This window comes from Alosa pseudoharengus, unplaced genomic scaffold (genome assembly GCF_046254945.1).
Source record: "Alosa pseudoharengus isolate Yale_2024_CS ecotype anadromous, Long Island Sound unplaced genomic scaffold, YU_APseudo_1.1 YU_APseudo_1.1_scf_12, whole genome shotgun sequence".
Lineage (NCBI taxonomy): Eukaryota > Metazoa > Chordata > Actinopteri > Clupeiformes > Clupeidae > Alosa > Alosa pseudoharengus.
This window is the reverse complement of record NW_027468587.1, coordinates 17,315,741-17,337,228: the sequence shown is the minus strand read 5'-3', so window position 1 is coordinate 17,337,228 and position 21,488 is coordinate 17,315,741. Positions and strand designations below refer to the sequence as shown.

Sequence of the window (21,488 nt, the reverse complement as noted above, 5' to 3'; positions counted from 1 at the left end):
CAATATGATATGAGCTAAGGCATATGCTATCAGCTCCACCTACTCATGTATGTTCTTCATATAAGTATAACAATATTTTGACCCTTCTGTAAAGTATTTCTAAACAATGCAGACTCCTACATGTACCTCACTCCCCATACTCTGCAGTGAATGGGAAAGAGGTGTACTATTGTCTGGATTCAGTAGCCCAAGGCGACCAGTCTCAGCATATCCCTGAGGTACATCTGTAAACTGGACTAGTTGCCTCCTCTGCTTCACTGTCTATGACAAAGATATTAAGTGGAACCTCAAATGCAAGTGTCTCTATATCATTGTACAGTTGAATGCTTTCCTGTATTTATGCACAAGGAAAGGGTCAAAATGAGAATTAATAATTTAACATAATACAGATGTAACAATTTCAGTAAATGTAACAACATTGCCCTCTTGAGGTGCAATTAATATTTGCAGTTGCTATATTTTTGACCTATGTGTGTAGCCTATAGTGTCTTATTATAGGAAAGACATTTTGAATGGACTATATCAAATCAAATGTAACTGTGAATATAAAAATTCACATTCATTCCTATATTAATATCCCATGATATATGGATATTACATCATATTCATATAACTGAAGATATATGTCTTGATGAAGAAAATGAAAAAAGAAAGATGAGATTTTTTTATCATAGTTTATTTACATTAGTGTTGTTTTCAAAGATGCACCCAGTTTCAATCCCTGTCAAGGCACTCCCATCTCGTTATAGGCAAAACCAACTTGTTAGTGGATTGCATACAAGTTTACATTTTCCATTTTACATCAAAAATAGTAGATATTTTTTGCTAAGCATTTTGAAAATCTATTCATCATTCAGTTTTTCCATATATTTGTAACCAAGTTAGTAAAACATGCAAAGCAAAAATATATATATTACAGTAAATTATATAAAAAATATGATGGAAAAATGGAAATAAAACAGAATTTACACAAGTCAAGTATTTTCAAAAATAAAGAGAAGAACAATGTATAGGATTTTGCAGAGAGCAGAGAAAGCAACTTAAAAGAAACATTTCATGGGAAATAAAAATAAAAACATGGACTAATGAAATGCATGTAAGCAGGGATTGAAGAATACATTCAGTTGTTTATTTGTATGGTAGTGTTTAGTACACTGGGTAGATTTTTTCCAGGTTTTAAATCTCAACAATACAGCAGCTTTTAGAGATTGGTGACTGCAGGTTAGTTAAAATCATTCCAAATTCGTATTGCTGAAAAGTACATTCATAAGATCATGTCAGCCATAAGTTTTAGACAAAGACTATTCTTAGTTATAACACATACATAGGAGAATATCCTATTTGTCCAAAGAAGCTAAACATTGGATGAAATGGTGTGTAGATGTTGTCTTGATGTGAGAGCCAGAATGTATCTAGTCCAGTGCACAGTTCATGGTATGTATCTCAGGAAGATGTCAGCGTTACTCTAGCCTTTATTCAAACCTCGCAAGAGGAGATGTTTGTGGGTGAAGAGAGGTGCTTGACTGCAGATCTAAAATAAAAAAGGCCAAAGTATAAATGAAAAACAATGAAAACAAATGCCAAAACAAATCAAAGAGTGTCTTTTGTCATATTTAAACAATTGTGTAAATCAGATGGGAACTGAAAATATGTTTGTGATGGCATTAATGGCAGTAAACACTGTATATCAAATTATCATACCTGAGGAGCAGATGTTGTTGGCTGTGGATGAATGTCATCCCAGACTGAGTAAGCACCACCTTCTTCCTTCACAGGACATCTGTTTGGAAAAGACTTCTATTGTAAAAGAAAGCAGAGAAGAGATTGTTGTTTATTAAGTATTTCTTCTTCATTCTGAAATTGAGCACTCAATTCTGGCAGATATGCAGAAAGAGAGAGGAGAGAGAGTAAATAAATAAAAGGTAAAAAGGACATTTAAATAATGTGAAATTACTTCCAAAATGTTTAATGAGTAGAGACTGTCCTTTAGAGCAGAGAAGTGGAGAAAGTAAGTAGAAAGTGTGAAGAGGACAGCCAGCCATACCCAAATTCACCCAAGTTTAACTTACAGGTAAAGAAAACCAGTCCATGAACTCTCCAGGTAATGTGAAGCTGGGTGTGACTTCTGACATCTTCTTGGGACAGTAGGCCATGGGGGGGGTGGGGGGGGGTGGACTAAGTTGAGCTTGAGTGTTGGTGTAAGGACTTATTGTTGTTGCACTTTTATCATGATGGAGGACACTAGACATCATTGACTGGCTCAAAATGTATTAGGGTTGTCTTTTGGGAATGTCTGAATCCATGTGGACAGGATGTTTGGTGCTTCTTTCTTACAGCTGAGCTGGAATTGCCCGCCCCAAAAAAAAAAATATTGCCGCTTTCATTGTTGCCCTCCAGTGTCCAAGCTAATAGTGTTTTTTTCCATATGTTGCCCTTTAGTAAGTTAGCTAATTGATCTTGATTTGTCTTAATAAAATTGCTTTAACAGATATCTATACACATACTGGACTTAGAATTATAGCCATATACTGTATATAGTTTTTGAATCTGGTAACATAAATTCTCTATCTATCTTGGCATATCTTTTGAAGTTTTCTCCAGACAAAAAAAAACAGTAAAAACAATTAAAAACATTGCAAGTAGAAATGTAAAATATTTAAAAACAACTAGCCTCAATGACAACTGCTCTATAAAAATAGCTGTCATTCAATCAAAAATTCCATGTTTTTTTTTTAAAATACTACCCTATTCAATATTATATATATGAAACTGCAGGAAAAAATAGATAAAAAAATAATAACCTATTAAGGCCGGACAGGTATTGTATGCATAGTTTTAGCATCCATACTACGTGGAGTTGGAGCTCAACAATCCAAAGTTTTTTCTAAAAAAATGGTAGTTTTCGGAATGCAATTTCCTAAAGCAACCACATGCAAAGCTGAATAAATAAGTCTTTGTTGTCTTCCTTTTTAGATATCTTTCTTTCCTATTTTAAGCCACTGAGGTGTGAAGGGGTAGTACTGTTGTGAAGGAGCTAATATCTTCGGCCATAGCTGGAGGATGAGAATGTGGTTGAGGATGAGGAGAAGGACATGCCAGCGAACAGTGAAGAACCAGTGGCATCAAAGCTGCCTCTTCTTGAGCCAGATCTGGACCCTGTCCTTGAGCCAGTGCGAGAGCCAGAGGCAGACCCAGCACCACTGACGTTGTAAGGGCTGTACAGGCCTTTGCTAGACTGAGAGGAGGCTTCCAGAAGTCGTAAGCCGGATCCTTCCTCAATCATACTTCTGTCCATGGCATCTTTATAAGAAATCTTGAGTTTGGTTTTAGGGCAGGTCAGGTATTTGGCGTAGGCACTTACATCTCTTAGCTTTTGGGCAGTGCGAGCATCAATGCTACCTTTTTTGATGCCCTCTTCTAGAGAAACTCTTTCCTCAACATCTGGTTCTATGAGACCACCAGTGAGGTATTGCACTTCCAGGAAACGCTGACCAGCTTCATAATACAGCCAACCTTTCTTGAGGGCTTGGGAGGCAGACATCCTTACTTTGGTTCTGGGGTCCTCAAATCCATTGAAGGCTTTCTGAGCCAGGTTTAACCTGTCAACCATTAACTTATCAACAAGACCCTTTTCAGTTGCATCAGCGACAGAGAATTTCTCCCCTGTTGCAGGGTCAATTATGCCTCCAGTGCAAGCCTGTGCCTCTAGCAGTCTCTGGCCAGTGATGTTGTCAACTAGATTCCTGTGCATGGCCTCAGTGACTGAGACTTTCTCTAAAGTATCAGTGTCAAGAATTCCAGCTACTGGCACAGTCACTTCAGTTGGATCATTCCAAATGGTGGCCGGAGTTCTGATTGAGGGCAGAGGGCTCATGGGATATGAAGAAGTTGATCCGAATGAGGAGGATCGGGAACGGAAGCCACCCATATTTCCAGACAGCATGTCAGCAAATTCAGTGATGGGCAAGTGTCCAGAGCGGTACTGATCCAGAGAAGACTGGTCAATGAGACCTCGAGCAATGGCATCATCAATGTCATATTGTCGGCCTGATCTCCTGTCAATGATGATGGACTTCACACTACCGTCAGATGTAGTAGTAGTAATCTCTTCCCACTCACATTCCTGCTCTGCCAACTCCAGGTAGGTCTGATGGTCAATGAGCCCTTTGCGGTATGCTTCGTAAACAGTCATCTCTTTGCCAGTCTCTGGGTCCACAATGACCACTCTGCGCTTGCGCACAGAGGACTTTGAAGACGTTTTCCTTTCTCGTTTCTTCTCCTTGAGCAGCAGGAGCACAAGACCAGTGTCTGGATCTGTAATGCATCTTTCCATCAGCTGTAGGTAAGTCAAATTCTCTTCAGTGTTGGGATCAAAGAATCCCTTGGTGTCATCAGATGGGTCAGAGAGGATCTCATTCATTTCCTCATCAAAGAAGCCACGTTTGTAAGCCACCTCTACGGGCAAACGGTGACTCTCCTCTGGATCAATGATTCCTCCCGTGGCAATCTGGGCTTCAAGGAGACGGATGCCATGATCTTTGAGGATGAGGCCTTTCTGCATGGCCTGGAAGAGAGAGATGGTCTTGCCTGAGTAAGGATCTCTGTAGCCTGTCACAGCCCGTTCTGCGGACAGAAGCTTGTCTTTAAATTCTGGACCCACAATGCCCATCCTCACAGCCTCATTGACTGTCAGCTTAAGGTTCTTGATTGGGTCAATCACATAACCTGTTGCGGCTTGGGCCTCAAGCAGCTCAAAAGCTGTGCCTGGTCTGATCATATTCTTCTTCATAGCTTGGTAGATAGAGAGACGCTCTCTGTTGGTCTCCACATACACTCCAGCAATACAACTTGCACCTTGAAGATACTTTTGGAGTCTTTTGCTGACTTCCTCCACAGTCACTAGACCTTCATTCAACTCTGTAACAGTCTGCTGGTCAATGATCTGTGAGCGGAAGAGCTCCTCCATGGTGATCTGTTTTCTAAGACCCTTGAACATCAGCCTCCTGTCTGCAAGTGAGAGGAAACGCAGGCCAGTTTCAGGATCAACCTTACATCTCTTGAGCAGCTGCGCATATGACATCCCTTCTTCTGTCAGGGGGTCTACATATCCCTTCACCTCATCAGACAGCCTCTCCATGGTCTCTCTGATTATGTATCCACGGTGCGTAGCAACATCTGATGGAAGGTGGAAGTGGAATTCAGGGTCCATAATGCCCCCTGTGGCTGTTTGGGCCTCAAGAAGTTTTAGAGCATATTCCTCAGGGACAAGGTTCTTTTTCATTGCTTGGAAGAGAGAGATGATCTTGCCACTGTATGGGTCTCTGTAACCAGTAACTGCCCTTTCAGCAGAGAGAAGTCTGTCGTGGATCTCTGGGCCAACTACACCTTTACGGACAGCCTCATCAACGGTGAGCATCTCATTTTTGACAGGGTCAACAATGAATCCAGTTGCAGCCTGAGCCTCCAAAAGAGTCATGGCTACTTCAGACTTCATTAGGCCCCTCTTCATTGCCTCGTAAATGCCAATCTTGTTATTAGAGTCTGTCATGACACCAGCAACACAGCCTGTGCCAAACAAATATTTCTTTACACTCTGCATCTCCATGACCTCTCGGATGTTCTTCTTCTCTTGTTTGAGCAGATTGTAGATTTCTTGGTCAATAATGCGAGCACTGTAGAGCTCATCAATGGTAATTCGGCGTCTAATTGTGTTACATGTTTTGATGTTCTCCCCTCGGATGATCTCTCTCTGTTCCATGATCTCAATGATGATGATTATCATGCGTTCTTTAGTTATGTGGCCAGATCGGTATTCGTCCATGAGTTTTGCCCTTTCTGACTCTGGGAGCAGATTTGAGTTCATGATATCCCAAAGGGACGTAGGCTGGTCTCCAAAGCCTTCAATTGGAAGGTCAACCTGGGTGCCGGCTAGGTCATGCTGGGTCTGCTCCTCAGTGTACAGGTATGTCTTTTCAACTATTGTTGGTGATTGTGGCTTGGAGAGAGTCAAGAGACAAAGTCCTGTGTCTGGGTCACGCATGCATTTATCTTTCAGCTGCTTGTATGACACATTATCATCTGTTGTGGGGTCAGAGAACCTCTTGTTGTCATCTGAGACTTCAGAGAGAGTGTTGGCCATTTCTTTACTGAAGAATCCACGCTGGATTGCGGCATCATTTGGCAGATGGTGGCTGTTCACTGGATCAATTATTCCACCAGTGACCATCTGTGCCTCCAGGAGGGGCATTGCTTGGTCCTTTGGAATTAGATCCTTCTGCATGGCTTCATAGAGGGTGATTTTGTTTCCAGTGTATGGGTCTTTGTAACCTGTGACTGCCTTTTCAGCAGAGAGCAGTTTCTCATGAAGCTCTGGTCCGACAAGGCCTGATTTTACAGCTTCATCTACAGTCAAAAACTGATTTTTCCGTGGGTCTACAAGGAATCCTGTGGCTACCTGAGCTTCAAGCAGTGCCACACCAGTGGTCTGTCTAAGAAGCTTATTCTTCATTGCTTGGTATATGCTGAGCTTCTCTTTAGTCTGATCGTTATAGATACCAGCGATGCTGTCTGAACCTTGTAGATATTTATTGATGGATTTATCTTTGCTAACTTCTGCTGCAGTCTTCTTGCCTTGATTGACTGCATCAAATGTAGCTTTGTCAATAATCTTAGCATCAAGCAGTGACTTTGCTGGTGCTGTTGTTCTGAGTCCTTCAAAGTTGCCTTTCTCCTGTTTCTTGGCTTCTTTTTCATTAACGACTGTGATCACAATCTTTATGATTTTTTCAATTGTGATTTTTCCAGATCTGTACTGTCTGATCAGATCTTCCCTTTGTTCATCTGTAAGATATTCCGAATTAAGCATTTCCCAGATAGTGACCTTTCTGCCTTTGAATGGGCCACTGTCAACCTCCATTGTAGCTTGGCTCATGGCATTTTTGGTCTGTGACTCTGTGTATTTGTGTTCCTCCTTTGAGTTGATAGCTTCATCAGACAGAGGCAGAAGTTGAAGACCAGTCTTTTTGTCTGTGACACATCTCTTGTGGAGTTGCCGGTATGTGACATTCTCTTGAGTGTTGGGGTCATAGAAGCCTTTGATATCAGCTGTTGGACTGCTCAGGAGTTTGTTTGTTTGATCATCAAAGTATCCCCGTTTGCAGGCCACATCATGGGGAATGCGATGACTCTTCACTGGGTCAATAATACCTCCTGTTGTCATCTGTGCATCAAGAAGTCTGATTCCCTGATCTTTATTAATGAGGTCCTTTTTCATTGCTTCAAACAAAGACACAGCCTTGCCAGAGTAAGGATCTTTGTAGCCGGTGACAGCTCTTTCAGCAGACAACAGTTTTTCATGAAGTTCTGGACCAACTAAACCTGCCTTAACAGCCTCATCTACTGTGTACTTCTGATTATTGAGAGGGTCAATCATGAATCCAGTTGCAGCCTGTGCTTCCAGTAGATTCAAAGCATGAGTGGGCCTGATCACATCCTGCTTCAAGGCTTGGTATAAGGACAGTGTTTCTTTAGTTGAGTCAATAACTACACCAGCAATGCAGTTGGTGCCTTTCAAAGACTTGTGAACATGATCCATTTCAGACACTTCCTTGACTGTTTTATTGCCTTTGTGAAGTTTGTTGTAAAGGTCTTTGTCAATGATTTTTGACTCCAAGAGCTCAGCAGCGGGGACAGGTGCTCTCAAACCTTCAAAGGTGATTTCATTCTTTTTCTCTTTCTCTTCAGCAACAGTTATGACAATCTTAATAATTTTCTCAATTGTGATTTTCCCAGTCTTGTACTGGCGGATGAGATCCTTTCTCTGGTCCTCTGTGAAGTACTCTGAGTTGATGATTTCCCAGATTGTGACAGTTTTTCCCTTGAACTTTCCAAAAGGCACAGAGACATTTGTTTTGCTGAACACATCCTGTGTTTCTTCATCTGTGTATGTTCTTGCACTGAGAGCAGCATCCTCTGAGATGGGCAGGAGTAGCAACCCTGTCTCAGGGTCTTTAGTACATCTTTCAATCAACTGTTTGTAGGTGAGGTTTTCCTGGGTATTTGGGTCAAAGAATCCTTTGGTGTCGTCTGTGGGCTTGTCCAGGATTTTGTTGGTGTCTGCATCCAAATAGCCCTGTTGGTAGGCAGTTTCATTTGACACACGGTGACTGTGGACTGGATCTATGATTCCTCCTGTTGCCATCTGGGCATCAAGTAGTCTGATGGCCTCACTCTCCCCAATAAGACCCTTCTTCTTGGCCTCAAAGGTTGAAATCTTTCCACCTGTGTAAGGATCTTTGTATCCGCTGACAGCTCTTTCAGCAGAGAGCAATTTGTTGTGCAATTCTGGACCTACGACTCCCTCTTTCACTGCTTCATTGACTGTGAGCTTTGTGTTCTTGATGGGGTCAACTATAAAGCCTGATGCTGCTTGTGCTTCTAGTAGAATTAAGCCAGTGCTTTGGGCAATTTTAATGTCTTTCATGGCTTGATAGATGGACATCTTTTGGTTTGGATGAACAAGGAGGCCAGCGATGCAGTCATTTCCCTTGAGAACAGTCTTGAGTTTGTCTGTTTGGCTCAGGTTCTGCACAGTGGTTTTACCCTTCTTCAATTTATCAAACTCTTTCTTACTCAGAAGTCCAACATCAACGAGTCTACTTGCAGGTACCTTCTCCCGAAGGCCATCAAATGAAAGAGGAGACTCCCCATTTCTGCTGTCAACATCATCTGTGCCTTGACCATTGAGGACTTTCCTTTCTGCTTCTGTTTGAATCTGAATCTCACGGGTAACAGTTGCCTCTTCAAGTTGCTGCAGCTTTTCACGCAGCTTCTTGTTTTCATCTTCAAGCATTTTTTCTTGCTCTAGCTTCTTCTTGGCAAGTTCCTGCATCTCCTTCTGCTTATTGAGCATCTCCTGCTCTGCCTCCTGCTGTTTCTTGAGGGCAGCATCCATGGTGGCCTTGAGCTTGTTCTTCTCCTCCTCCATCTGCTTTCTCTGCTGTTCCTGCTCATCTTTGAGAGCCTTTGCCTTTTTGACCTCCTCTTCAAACTGGCTCTCTAGCCTCTTCTTCTCATCTTCAATGAGCTTCTCTTTTTTAAGCAGTTCCTCTTTCTCAGCGATGAAAGTCTGCTGAAGGAGTGTCTTCTCCTGAATCATCTGCTCCTGTTGGGCACTTGCACTCTGAGGTAAAAGAGAAAGAGAGTAAAATGAGTGACATGATGGTGTTGATCCCTAAATAACTCAAAACAAATACATATGAATAGTTTCACAATCAGGGTTGGCGCTTTCATTTAATCGCTTTGGACAAAAGCATCTGCCAAATACCATAACCACAATCTACTGAAGGGTCTTATGGTACCTGGCCATACTGGTCATACTGGAGGTGTGTTGGAGTCTAAAAATAAATTGAAATTTTCACCGTCAGTATAACAGCCTGGCTATACCATGTGTGCAACTGAAGCACTCTGTCCGCAGAGCATAAAAATAGTTTTAGAAGACTGGTCTAATTTATTTGAATGTATGTGCCACTATCACATCTGGTGTAGCCAGTTCCATTGATAATAGTGGAGGCTAACTGTTGCAGCATACGCTCTGCAAATGTAACACTGTTGTGTTGCCTGTAAAGTTACATATTTTTATAAAATATTTGGAGTGCTTATTACAGCATTGCTCCTTTAGGTTAACACTATCTAAATAAAACCAGTTAAAGGAGAATTCCGGTGTGATATTGACCTAAAGTGTGTTGAAACATGATACCGAGTGTGAACATATGTCTCATAGCTCATCTCGGCTTGTCCCCTACACTCAGAAATCTGGCGCTAGTTAGCCGATGCTACCAATAGTTTTTCGATGGGGGTGCCTCGGGCATTCTCGGGAATTCTCCTTTAAGTAAGTTGTATATATTGGTGTTTTTATAGCACATTTATAGAGTGAATAATTGAAAGGGAGGAATAGACAAGTCACAAGGTAATAAAGGTTTGGCTGTTGTTTGAGATGCTAACTTAGTTATGGTTTACTAGTTACATTGCTAGCTCAACCTAATCAAACATTAATGTTAATGTCAGGTGTTCAACAGTGTTCGAATTATACCATGAGCTTCGGGGGGTACCGCTATTTTGACTGGTGACGTCACTCTCCATTTTATATAGGCTTACACACATGATTTCACACTTGTGGTTCACAGTCAATTTTCCTTCGAAATATAGGTCATATGACCGTGGCTGGCTGGCCGACAAGTTAAAAGAAACGAATCATACTAGCAAGCACAATTTACCTTACACGTTATGGGAAGGGTTGGATTTGGGTAAACACTGTTTCAAGGTGCGCCCCGTGCGCCACAGTCAAATATTTTTTGGTATAGCCGTGTAGTGCAAACATGGAAATGCATACAGAGCAATAGCACGGAAATGGCAAACATACAACTTAAATTTAAGACCCAGAATTGTTTACAGATGGGCCACAGAAAGTCTCCCGTTTAATAGCCAAGTTCACCTAGCCTAATACAAGACCAGCCTTTGGTTCATTTGATTAGTTTTTCTTGGATAGCCTAAGCCTGCCAAACATCAAGCAAATAAAAAGATTACTTGTTCATGGTTGGAAAAAAAATATCTTCACGTTGTTTAGCCTAGGCATTTCATATCATGTAGCCTAGTGCATTGTGCGCCTGGTGTTATATCACAAAACATTTGTACAGCAATATGCTTTTAAGAAAGGCTGATCTCTAATAATGGCAACGAGGAAAGACATTTCACGTCCAATTGATTATTATATGTTCACGTAGCGTTTCAAACAAACTGCAGGTAACGTTGCAATTATGGGTGTATGGGCATTTGCGTAAAAAAGGTTGAGAACCACTAATCTACTGTACATGCGAAATGCCCTGAATATTAGTGCAAATTCCCTCTTGTTAAGACATTAAGGGCCCTATCATGACATTCTAAAGTGCATCGTCACTCGTTAAAAGTCTATTCAAATTTAGTAGGATGTCCAGTTCACATTGGGAGGGGTTTCGTTCTCAAAAGTGGAGCGCATGGCGTAACAAGGTGTTCCTAGGTCTTTTAATCAGTCATATGGGTGTGTTTGGGGCGTAACATCATTTTAAACCAATGAGAATGACATCTGTCATTCCCTTTAACGGCGCAACGCGCGATATGTCAAATAAATGCATCGGTATTTTGGCAATTTTTATTCTAATTATGTTTCCCATTGTAATCGTGCAATTTAATGCTTTGCATGGACGTGCGCTGGTGTGCGTTCATGAATAATAGAAGGATGGTGCGTGCACCTGCCAATATGACTGTTGACATGCGCTCTTAAAATAGCATATGAACAACTCGCCATTGACTTCTGACCAGGTTTAGGTGGTGTATGATAGCGATCACTATGTTACAAAGGCAGTGAAAATTTAGACAAATGTATGGCCAGTTGGCCACCGCTTGTTAACCCATTCGTATCAGGCTTTTGCAGCCTACACTGTGCATTTGTTTTAATTCGTCAGTATTATATCATAGCAAACAACACAGTCTGAACGTACCAGAGAAATGGTAGCCTACAGCCTAATGGGGGTGAGGGTTTGAAAATCGTATTTCATTAGATTATATCCTGAATTGTTGGTATGTGGTGGTAATACTGCATTTAATTACATGAAATGTTGGATAACATTAAATTTTATTGAATTTTTTCAGTACCCCTCAAACTATTATTTTCATCCCTTTTGGGGGGGTCCAAGTCTCATCTAGGGGGGTCGTACCCCCCCAATACCCCCGGTAATTCGAACCATGGTGTTCAAGGAAGACATACATTACACATATGCCAGTAAATTAGCCTATTTTGATGTGTAGGTTGGTAAACATCAAGAGACAAATAACATTACAGTTAATGTGTAACACTGCAGTTAATGCTATGTTGAGATTTTTTTGTTAACTTTTTCTACTTGCCTAACACTCACTGACAATATCGCAGATGTTCAACACATAGAATAGTATTTTAAAAGGGTGTCAAAATGTTCTCTTTAAATGGATTGGATCTCATGGATTTGTTTAGTTTATAACAGATTTTCTTTATAACTTACACAAAAACAAACTTATCATTTGGACTACACTATTTAGCTTACTTGATGATAATAATTTGTAGTGTTCTCTGGGGGCCCCTTGTCAGTGCTGGGTCCTTAGAATCATCCCCATCAATCAAAGTTAAAACTGAACAATAGCATTTCATTTATTGTTTTTTCTACATTAATTCTTTGATTTTACATTTAAATATCCATTATTAAAAGCTTCATTATAAGGAAGGAATTCATTTAATCACAGTAAAATTGTGTGATTTATTGGTCTTTTTTAATCGTTTGTCAAAATTTAAAATTATTATTATTAATTATAATTATAATTATTAACAAGTTAAAATTTTACATTTTATTTCTAGACAACATTCGTTATCAACCTCAATAAGTTTGATGCATATCTAAGGTATTTTGTCTGCTGAATAATTTCAATTAGATTAGTTGAGTCAGAGCCCGTCTACGGAGAGCCTGGCCACTCTGTATTAAGTCCCATTGTGCCGAATTTTGGTTGTAGTTCCACCAGAGTTTCACTGGGGGCGATCGCCATGAGTGCAAAATGAATAGAAGTCAATGGAGCTAGACTGCTAAATTTGTCTTTTTCACCTGATTGTCATTGAGAAATCTCAGATTTGATTGTAGTTTGTACAACTTCGAAATGGGTTATAGGTCAAAAGTTGAATGAACGAGTACTTATGTCCTTTTGATTTGTTACAGGTTGGCTCGTTGTTGCCCATAACACGCTAGCATTGTGCTAATGAATGACGTCATTGACACATTTGAAAGGCTTTTTAGAAAAAATAAGTGACTTTAGAAAATATAATAGTTTTTCGATGGGGGTGCCTCGGGCATTCTCGGGAATTCTCCTTTAAGTAAGTTGTATATATTGGTGTTTTTATAGCACATTTATAGAGTGAATAATTGAAAGGGAGGAATAGACAAGTCACAAGGTAATAAAGGTTTGGCTGTTGTTTGAGATGCTAACTTAGTTATGGTTTACTAGTTACATTGCTAGCTCAACCTAATCAAACATTAATGTTAATGTCAGGTGTTCAACAGTGTTCGAATTATACCATGAGCTTCGGGGGGTACCGCTATTTTGACTGGTGACGTCACTCTCCATTTTATATAGGCTTACACACATGATTTCACACTTGTGGTTCACAGTCAATTTTCCTTCGAAATATAGGTCATATGACCGTGGCTGGCTGGCCGACAAGTTAAAAGAAACGAATCATACTAGCAAGCACAATTTACCTTACACGTTATGGGAAGGGTTGGATTTGGGTAAACACTGTTTCAAGGTGCGCCCCGTGCGCCACAGTCAAATATTTTTTGGTATAGCCGTGTAGTGCAAACATGGAAATGCATACAGAGCAATAGCACGGAAATGGCAAACATACAACTTAAATTTAAGACCCAGAATTGTTTACAGATGGGCCACAGAAAGTCTCCCGTTTAATAGCCAAGTTCACCTAGCCTAATACAAGACCAGCCTTTGGTTCATTTGATTAGTTTTTCTTGGATAGCCTAAGCCTGCCAAACATCAAGCAAATAAAAAGATTACTTGTTCATGGTTGGAAAAAAAATATCTTCACGTTGTTTAGCCTAGGCATTTCATATCATGTAGCCTAGTGCATTGTGCGCCTGGTGTTATATCACAAAACATTTGTACAGCAATATGCTTTTAAGAAAGGCTGATCTCTAATAATGGCAACGAGGAAAGACATTTCACGTCCAATTGATTATTATATGTTCACGTAGCGTTTCAAACAAACTGCAGGTAACGTTGCAATTATGGGTGTATGGGCATTTGCGTAAAAAAGGTTGAGAACCACTAATCTACTGTACATGCGAAATGCCCTGAATATTAGTGCAAATTCCCTCTTGTTAAGACATTAAGGGCCCTATCATGACATTCTAAAGTGCATCGTCACTCGTTAAAAGTCTATTCAAATTTAGTAGGATGTCCAGTTCACATTGGGAGGGGTTTCGTTCTCAAAAGTGGAGCGCATGGCGTAACAAGGTGTTCCTAGGTCTTTTAATCAGTCATATGGGTGTGTTTGGGGCGTAACATCATTTTAAACCAATGAGAATGACATCTGTCATTCCCTTTAACGGCGCAACGCGCGATATGTCAAATAAATGCATCGGTATTTTGGCAATTTTTATTCTAATTATGTTTCCCATTGTAATCGTGCAATTTAATGCTTTGCATGGACGTGCGCTGGTGTGCGTTCATGAATAATAGAAGGATGGTGCGTGCACCTGCCAATATGACTGTTGACATGCGCTCTTAAAATAGCATATGAACAACTCGCCATTGACTTCTGACCAGGTTTAGGTGGTGTATGATAGCGATCACTATGTTACAAAGGCAGTGAAAATTTAGACAAATGTATGGCCAGTTGGCCACCGCTTGTTAACCCATTCGTATCAGGCTTTTGCAGCCTACACTGTGCATTTGTTTTAATTCGTCAGTATTATATCATAGCAAACAACACAGTCTGAACGTACCAGAGAAATGGTAGCCTACAGCCTAATGGGGGTGAGGGTTTGAAAATCGTATTTCATTAGATTATATCCTGAATTGTTGGTATGTGGTGGTAATACTGCATTTAATTACATGAAATGTTGGATAACATTAAATTTTATTGAATTTTTTCAGTACCCCTCAAACTATTATTTTCATCCCTTTTGGGGGGGTCCAAGTCTCATCTAGGGGGGTCGTACCCCCCCAATACCCCCGGTAATTCGAACCATGGTGTTCAAGGAAGACATACATTACACATATGCCAGTAAATTAGCCTATTTTGATGTGTAGGTTGGTAAACATCAAGAGACAAATAACATTACAGTTAATGTGTAACACTGCAGTTAATGCTATGTTGAGATTTTTTTGTTAACTTTTTCTACTTGCCTAACACTCACTGACAATATCGCAGATGTTCAACACATAGAATAGTATTTTAAAAGGGTGTCAAAATGTTCTCTTTAAATGGATTGGATCTCATGGATTTGTTTAGTTTATAACAGATTTTCTTTATAACTTACACAAAAACAAACTTATCATTTGGACTACACTATTTAGCTTACTTGATGATAATAATTTGTAGTGTTCTCTGGGGGCCCCTTGTCAGTGCTGGGTCCTTAGAATCATCCCCATCAATCAAAGTTAAAACTGAACAATAGCATTTCATTTATTGTTTTTTCTACATTAATTCTTTGATTTTACATTTAAATATCCATTATTAAAAGCTTCATTATAAGGAAGGAATTCATTTAATCACAGTAAAATTGTGTGATTTATTGGTCTTTTTTAATCGTTTGTCAAAATTTAAAATTATTATTATTAATTATAATTATAATTATTAACAAGTTAAAATTTTACATTTTATTTCTAGACAACATTCGTTATCAACCTCAATAAGTTTGATGCATATCTAAGGTATTTTGTCTGCTGAATAATTTCAATTAGATTAGTTGAGTCAGAGCCCGTCTACGGAGAGCCTGGCCACTCTGTATTAAGTCCCATTGTGCCGAATTTTGGTTGTAGTTCCACCAGAGTTTCACTGGGGGCGATCGCCATGAGTGCAAAATGAATAGAAGTCAATGGAGCTAGACTGCTAAATTTGTCTTTTTCACCTGATTGTCATTGAGAAATCTCAGATTTGATTGTAGTTTGTACAACTTCGAAATGGGTTATAGGTCAAAAGTTGAATGAACGAGTACTTATGTCCTTTTGATTTGTTACAGGTTGGCTCGTTGTTGCCCATAACACGCTAGCATTGTGCTAATGAATGACGTCATTGACACATTTGAAAGGCTTTTTAGAAAAAATAAGTGACTTTAGAAAATATAATACTCAACCAAGTATATTTTCTTTGCCTCCCCTTTCGAATACAATATTCAAATTACTTGACAAAAAATTATATCCCGAGAAAAGTGGATTTTGAGGGGTACAGCTTCATAGACCTCCATTCATTCTGCACTCATGGACGAGTGCCCTCATGTGGAACCACAGAAGGAACTGCAACCAGTTCAGAAACCGGAAGTTTTCAGAGAGTGGAAGTTCTCCCCTTATTAGACATTCTCTGGTTGAATTGAATCAGTTGATCTTTCTACATTTTCTAAATACCTGCCATTTCCATTAAATTATGATAATTCTGTGCATTTTTTCAACATTACAATTATATAATATTACATAAAGTCCTCATAGGGTTCAGTTTTCTGTCCACAATAAAGTTTTGTTAATGTTAAACTGCACTTTTTCAATTGTCTCTGTTGTTTCAATACACATCCAATTATCCAACACAATCACATATTTTGAGGTACAAAGACATATACCATATGTGGGTAATTTCAAGCACTTACCCCTGATTGTGAAATTAAAAAAGGCTATATGGTATGTTAAGACATGCTATGCAGACATTCCATGTATTCAGACAGCATACTACAGCATAAGATATAACTGAAATTTGAAAATTTCATTCAAAGACTGATTTGGATTCATAATTCAAAGCATATAAATCATACTTAGTGTAGGAAAATGAAGAGTATTTTGTTAAAGGAAGTATTTTCAAACTGAGGAATTGTTAGTGAAAGGGAGGGGTTAACAATGACATAAGCTGCGCTTATATGCCATCTTTGAACACAATACCTCTTTGGACTTAATTTGTAAGTCCTCTGCATCCTTTTTCAGTTTAGCCTTCTCTTTCTCAAGATCAGCGATGGCTTTGCGTAGCTCATCAGCCTCTTTGCTACTGCTCAATCTCTGCACTTCAAGCTTCTGCACAACAGTCATCTTCTCTTGGGTTGCGATTTCTGTCTCGTGCAGACGGGCACTGATCTCATCTGCCTGTTTCTTGAACTTTTTGGCCTCTGCCTCTGCTTTGGCCTGAGCATCACTGAGCTCAGATACCTGCAGTTTGAGTTTCTCTGCCTCAGCTGATATCTGCAACTGTCTCTTGCGCTCAGCCTCCAAGGATTTCTGAAAGCCTTCCATCTCCTCATCCAGACGTTGCTGCATCAGCTGCTTGTCTGCTAGCAGCTTCTGAGCCTGCTCTTGAGCTAGATCTTTCTGTTTCTGCAGCATTTCTGCCTCAGCTTTGAGTTTAGATGCCTCCTGGATAGCTTGCATTTTTTCCTTGAGGACCTTTTCTGCAAGGGTTCGTTGATGAACAAGATCATCTTCTGCTATCTGTCTCATGCGAGCAGCCTCCTGAGCCTCAACACTAAGCCTTGCAGCTTCCTCAGCCAGCTTCTTCATGTTCTCAGCCTCTTCAGCAAGGAACTTCTGTGTGTTGTCTTTGTCTTTTTTGATGAGACGTTGGTTCTCCTCCTCAATTCTCTGCTTCAATTTCATCAGTTCCTCCATCTGAATTTTGACCTTGAACAGCTCTTCTTCTACTTGAGCCTTCTGCTTAACAGCATCACCGACCTCATCCTTAAGGCGTTGGAGCTCATCATCCAGAAGAGTCTTCTGCTTATCTGTCTCATCAAGCTGCAGTTTGACCTTCGTCAGTTCTTGCTCAACTTGAGATTTTTGTTTCAGGGTTTTCTCTGCCAGTTTCTTGTGTTTGGCCATTTCAGCGTCAGCCTGTTGCTTCTGTTTGAGAGCGGCAGCCTCTGCTTGGGCTCTCTTAGCAGCCTCCAACTCTGCCTCTTTTCTCAGTCTCTCAGCATCTTCTTGAGCTTTGGCTTGTTTGGAAGCTTCCATCTCTGCTGCTTGCTTCTGGCGTTCGGCCTCCTCGGCTTGTTGACGAAGGAGAGCAGCCTCTCTCTCAGCTTTCTCTTTGGCATTTTCTGCTTCTTTAGCTAGCTTTTTAGCCTTCTCAAATTCTTCTTTCAGCTTCTTCTGAACAAGGCTGTCCTCCTTTTGCTGCGAGAGAATGCTTTGCACTTGCTGTTCTGCTGCATTGCATTTCTGTGCTGCTTCTTTTGCTGCAAGGCTCTGCCTTTCTGCCTCCTTGTCGGCCTCCTCTTTTTGCTTATTGGCCTCAGCTGCTTTCTTTTTGAGCCGTTCAACTTCTTCCTGGGCTGTCTGGCGCTGACGAGCAGCCTCTTGTTCTGCAGCAGCTATTTTCTTGACTTTTTCTTCTGCCTCTCTCCTTCTATTTTCCTCCTCTAACGCAAGCTTCCTCAGCTTCTCAGCCTCCTTCTCAGCTTGGACTTTGGTTTGTTGAGTTTCCTCGGCAATGTTTTTGAGTTTGTTGAGTTCCAGCTCCAAATCAAGCTTTCCAGATGAGGCTTTCTCAAAGTTAAGCTTAAGGATGCGAATCTCCTCCTCCACAATTCGTCTTTGTTTCAGAGTATCATCAACAATGGATTTCTGTCTCTCCAGCTCAGCTTCAGAGGATTTCTTTAGTAATACTATCTTTTCTTCAATGTCTTGTTTGTGCTGGCTGGCCTGATCTTCAAGGGCTTTCCTCTGGTAGGCTTCATCTTCAGCTTTCCGTCTGAGACGCTCATTCTCTGCTTCCTTTTCTTTGAGGGCAATCTCAGCTTCAGTTTTGAGGCGAGTTGCTTCATTGATTGCAGTAAGTTTCTCTTTAAGGATTCTCTCAGCTTCTGCTCTTTGCTTGGCTGCTTCCTCCTCAGCAATCTGCCTCTGCCTCTTTGCCTCCTCAGAGATGGCACGGAGCTTGGATGCTTCCTCGGCAAGGTCTCGCATTTTTGCAGCCTCTGCCTCAAGGAGCTGTTTACTCTTTTCTGTGTTGGACATACCCTCTTTCTCAGCCTTAGCTTTAAGTTTCAGAAGGATGTCCATTTCGCTCTTCACCTTGGCAAGTTCATCTTCAAGGTGTTTTCTTTGCTGCTCTGCTGCACTGACCTCATTTTTGAGACGGTAGAGTTCATCGTCCAGTAGAGACCTCTGTTGTTCTCCGTGGTCGAAGTCAGCCCTCAAGCGGATAAGCTCTTGCTCTGCTGTGAACTTTTGCTGTGCAGTGGCCTCTGCCAGCTTCCTCTGCCTCTCAAGCTCCTGTTCAGCCATGTCCTTCTGTTTCAAAGCAGACTCCTCTGCCTTGGCCCTCTTCTTAGCCTCTCGTTCAGCATCGGACTTCTGTTTTTCAGCCTCCTCCTGGGCTACAGTCTTCTTGTGTGCTTCCTCTTCTGCTTGAAGTCTGAGACGTAGGGCCTCATTTGCCTTCTGTCTCCATTTCTCCAGCTCCTTCTCAGCATCTGATCTGGCAGCATCAGCTTCCTCTTGCTGCCTCTTGAGACGTTCCGCCTCTTCTTGGAGTTGGATCACAGTGCCATGCTCTTGCTTGAGAGATGCTTCCAGCTTTGAAGTCTTTTCCACATAGGACATGCGCTTGCTCTGGAGCTCAGCAGCTGCGCTCTTCTGTGCTGCATCGTGGGCCAACTTTATCTGCCGTTCCTTCTCAACCTCAGCTTGCTTCATGCGCCTTTCTGCCTCCTCTGCCTGATTTTTGAGTTGGTTAAGGTCCTCCAAAGCCCTCTGTTTCTGTTTGGCAGCCTCCTTCTCTGCTTCTGCTTTAAACTTGAGCTCCTCTTCGGCCTTGCGCTTCTTCAGTGTCTCGTCACTGACCTGTTTTCGCAGCTTCTCAGCCTCATCCTGAGCAGCTTTCCTCAGCCTTTCGGCCTCAGCCGCCTTGTCCCTAAGCTGCTGCAGTTCAGTTTCGGCAGTGCTCTTCTGCTTCACAGTTGTCTCGAGTTGGATCCTGATGATACGGATTTCCTCTTCGATCTTGGACCGGCTCTGAAGGGCATCCTCGACTTGTTGGCTCTTGGATTTGATTTGTTGCTCCGAGAGGTTCTTGAGCTCATGCAGCTCTTGCTGAATGTTGTGTTTCTGCTTCTCTGCATCCAGGGTTACTACCTCTCTCTTGCTAACCTCCTCCTGCATCATGAGCTTCAGCTCTTGGGCCTCTTTTTCCGCTTTGGCAATGGCCTTTGCGTGAGCTGCTGCTAGCTGCTTTTGCTTGTCTAACTCGGCCTGCATTTCGGCCATTTTTTTCCTGTCTTCCTCTTTAAGTTTCTCAGCAGCTTTCTGTATTAGTGGAAGTAAATAGTACAGAAAAATCAATTAAGAAATTAACATGAAGTGTTACGTGTTAAGATTATGGTTATGATTACAGTTAAGGTTACGATTAAGGTAAAAGCAAAAGTAAGGTTATGATTAAGGTAAAGGTAAAAGTAATTAGCTTTGATTAACACAAGACAGATGCAAATTCATGACAATGATATTAGAGTTATCAAGACAGGATGCAGGTGCAAAGTTAATATGTATGACACTATTGGATGTAGTTGTGTTGTCCGATGTAATTAATGTATGGAGACGAGAGACATCACTTCACAACACTTCACTTCACAGTCTGAACAACAACTCATGCGCCTGAAGCCATTTCCTTTAGTAGAATTCCCTTGCAAGCCGTATCTGCATTTTTCAAAACAAGCGGGGCAACCGCACACTAAGCATTACCACAACCTTCTACAATGTTCTGATGCATGGAATGATCTGAAATCCAAATATTGTTACTTGAAATGACTGGAGTTAAGTTTATGCACACACGTGTTGGTGAATACACCAACATAAATTTAATTAAGTCTGGTCAGCCACAGATGACAGTAACAGCTGTGAAAAATGTGATTATAGGTAAAAAGAGTGCGCAAGGAAGGAAAGGCCTTAGGAAAGTTTGGAAAAGGCTGCAGGCGAGGCATTGTAAGGAAACTGTATTCCAAAAGGGTTGTAGGAAATGGTTCGCCCTGCAAGTCTAATAGCCAAGCCATGCTTTGTGTAACAAGAAAGATGCAGCAAAGGAAAGCACAGTAACATTGAGAAAAGCTGCTTTGATACAAGTTATTTATAATGCAGATATATCTATATTGATCATTTGCACTATAGTATCATTATAGTAATGTTAAAGGAGAATGATGTCTGTGGACATTCTGATGAGAGAATATAACTGATAGTAGAAGAGACAATAGAGAGAGATGAGTCTGAAGATATGGGTGTGAATACCTGAAGCACTATAAAAATTTACCTCTTTAGCGCCCAAACAAGACAAGCAATCATCATGACAAAGCACTGGCAAGCAGTTAAGAGAGGCAAAGAAACAAACAAAACATTAAGGTTAGAAAAGAAAGGGAGAAACAAATTTGTGTTAATCCGGTAGAGTGAAGTGAAGAGTGAAACAAATGGCGACCAGAGTAAAAAGTGACACACCAAGGTAGTGTGCAAAATGGAAAATGAGAAGTGACTTTTCCAAACTAGAATATATACATGAAATTCAACAAGGGCATCCACAGTATGATATTTCCAAACCTGTACTGTTACAGTAGAAATATGTAGCTTGGAAATAGCTCATTTGGTTAGGATGATTTTCTACAGTAGAGGTTGTGCTCAACCAAATACACAGTAATGTAACAAACAACAACTCTAGATCCATAGATAACAATGCACCCTAT

General features: G+C 40.8%; 1 protein-coding gene across 23 annotated transcripts in view; it reads right to left on the bottom strand.

Moving 5' to 3' along the window:
- Positions 1-658: 658 nt before the first annotated feature.
- LOC143119064 (plectin-like) overlaps positions 659-21,488 on the bottom strand; it is a 147,635-nt gene continuing 126,805 nt past the window's right edge. For 21 of the 23 annotated variants that reach the window (XM_076280297.1, XM_076280298.1, XM_076280313.1 and 18 more), the window contains 4 exons: positions 16,717-20,070; positions 2,070-9,181; positions 1,702-1,797; positions 659-1,531 (listed from right to left, as the gene is read on the bottom strand). In XM_076280297.1, coding sequence (XP_076136412.1) covers positions 3,035-9,181; positions 16,717-20,070 — 9,501 coding nt within the window. In that variant the 3' untranslated portion in view covers positions 659-1,531; positions 1,702-1,797; positions 2,070-3,034. The remainder of the gene's footprint in view (positions 1,532-1,701; positions 1,798-2,069; positions 9,182-16,716; positions 20,071-21,488) is intronic. The other 2 variants (XM_076280312.1, XM_076280311.1) reach the window with 1 other exon arrangement.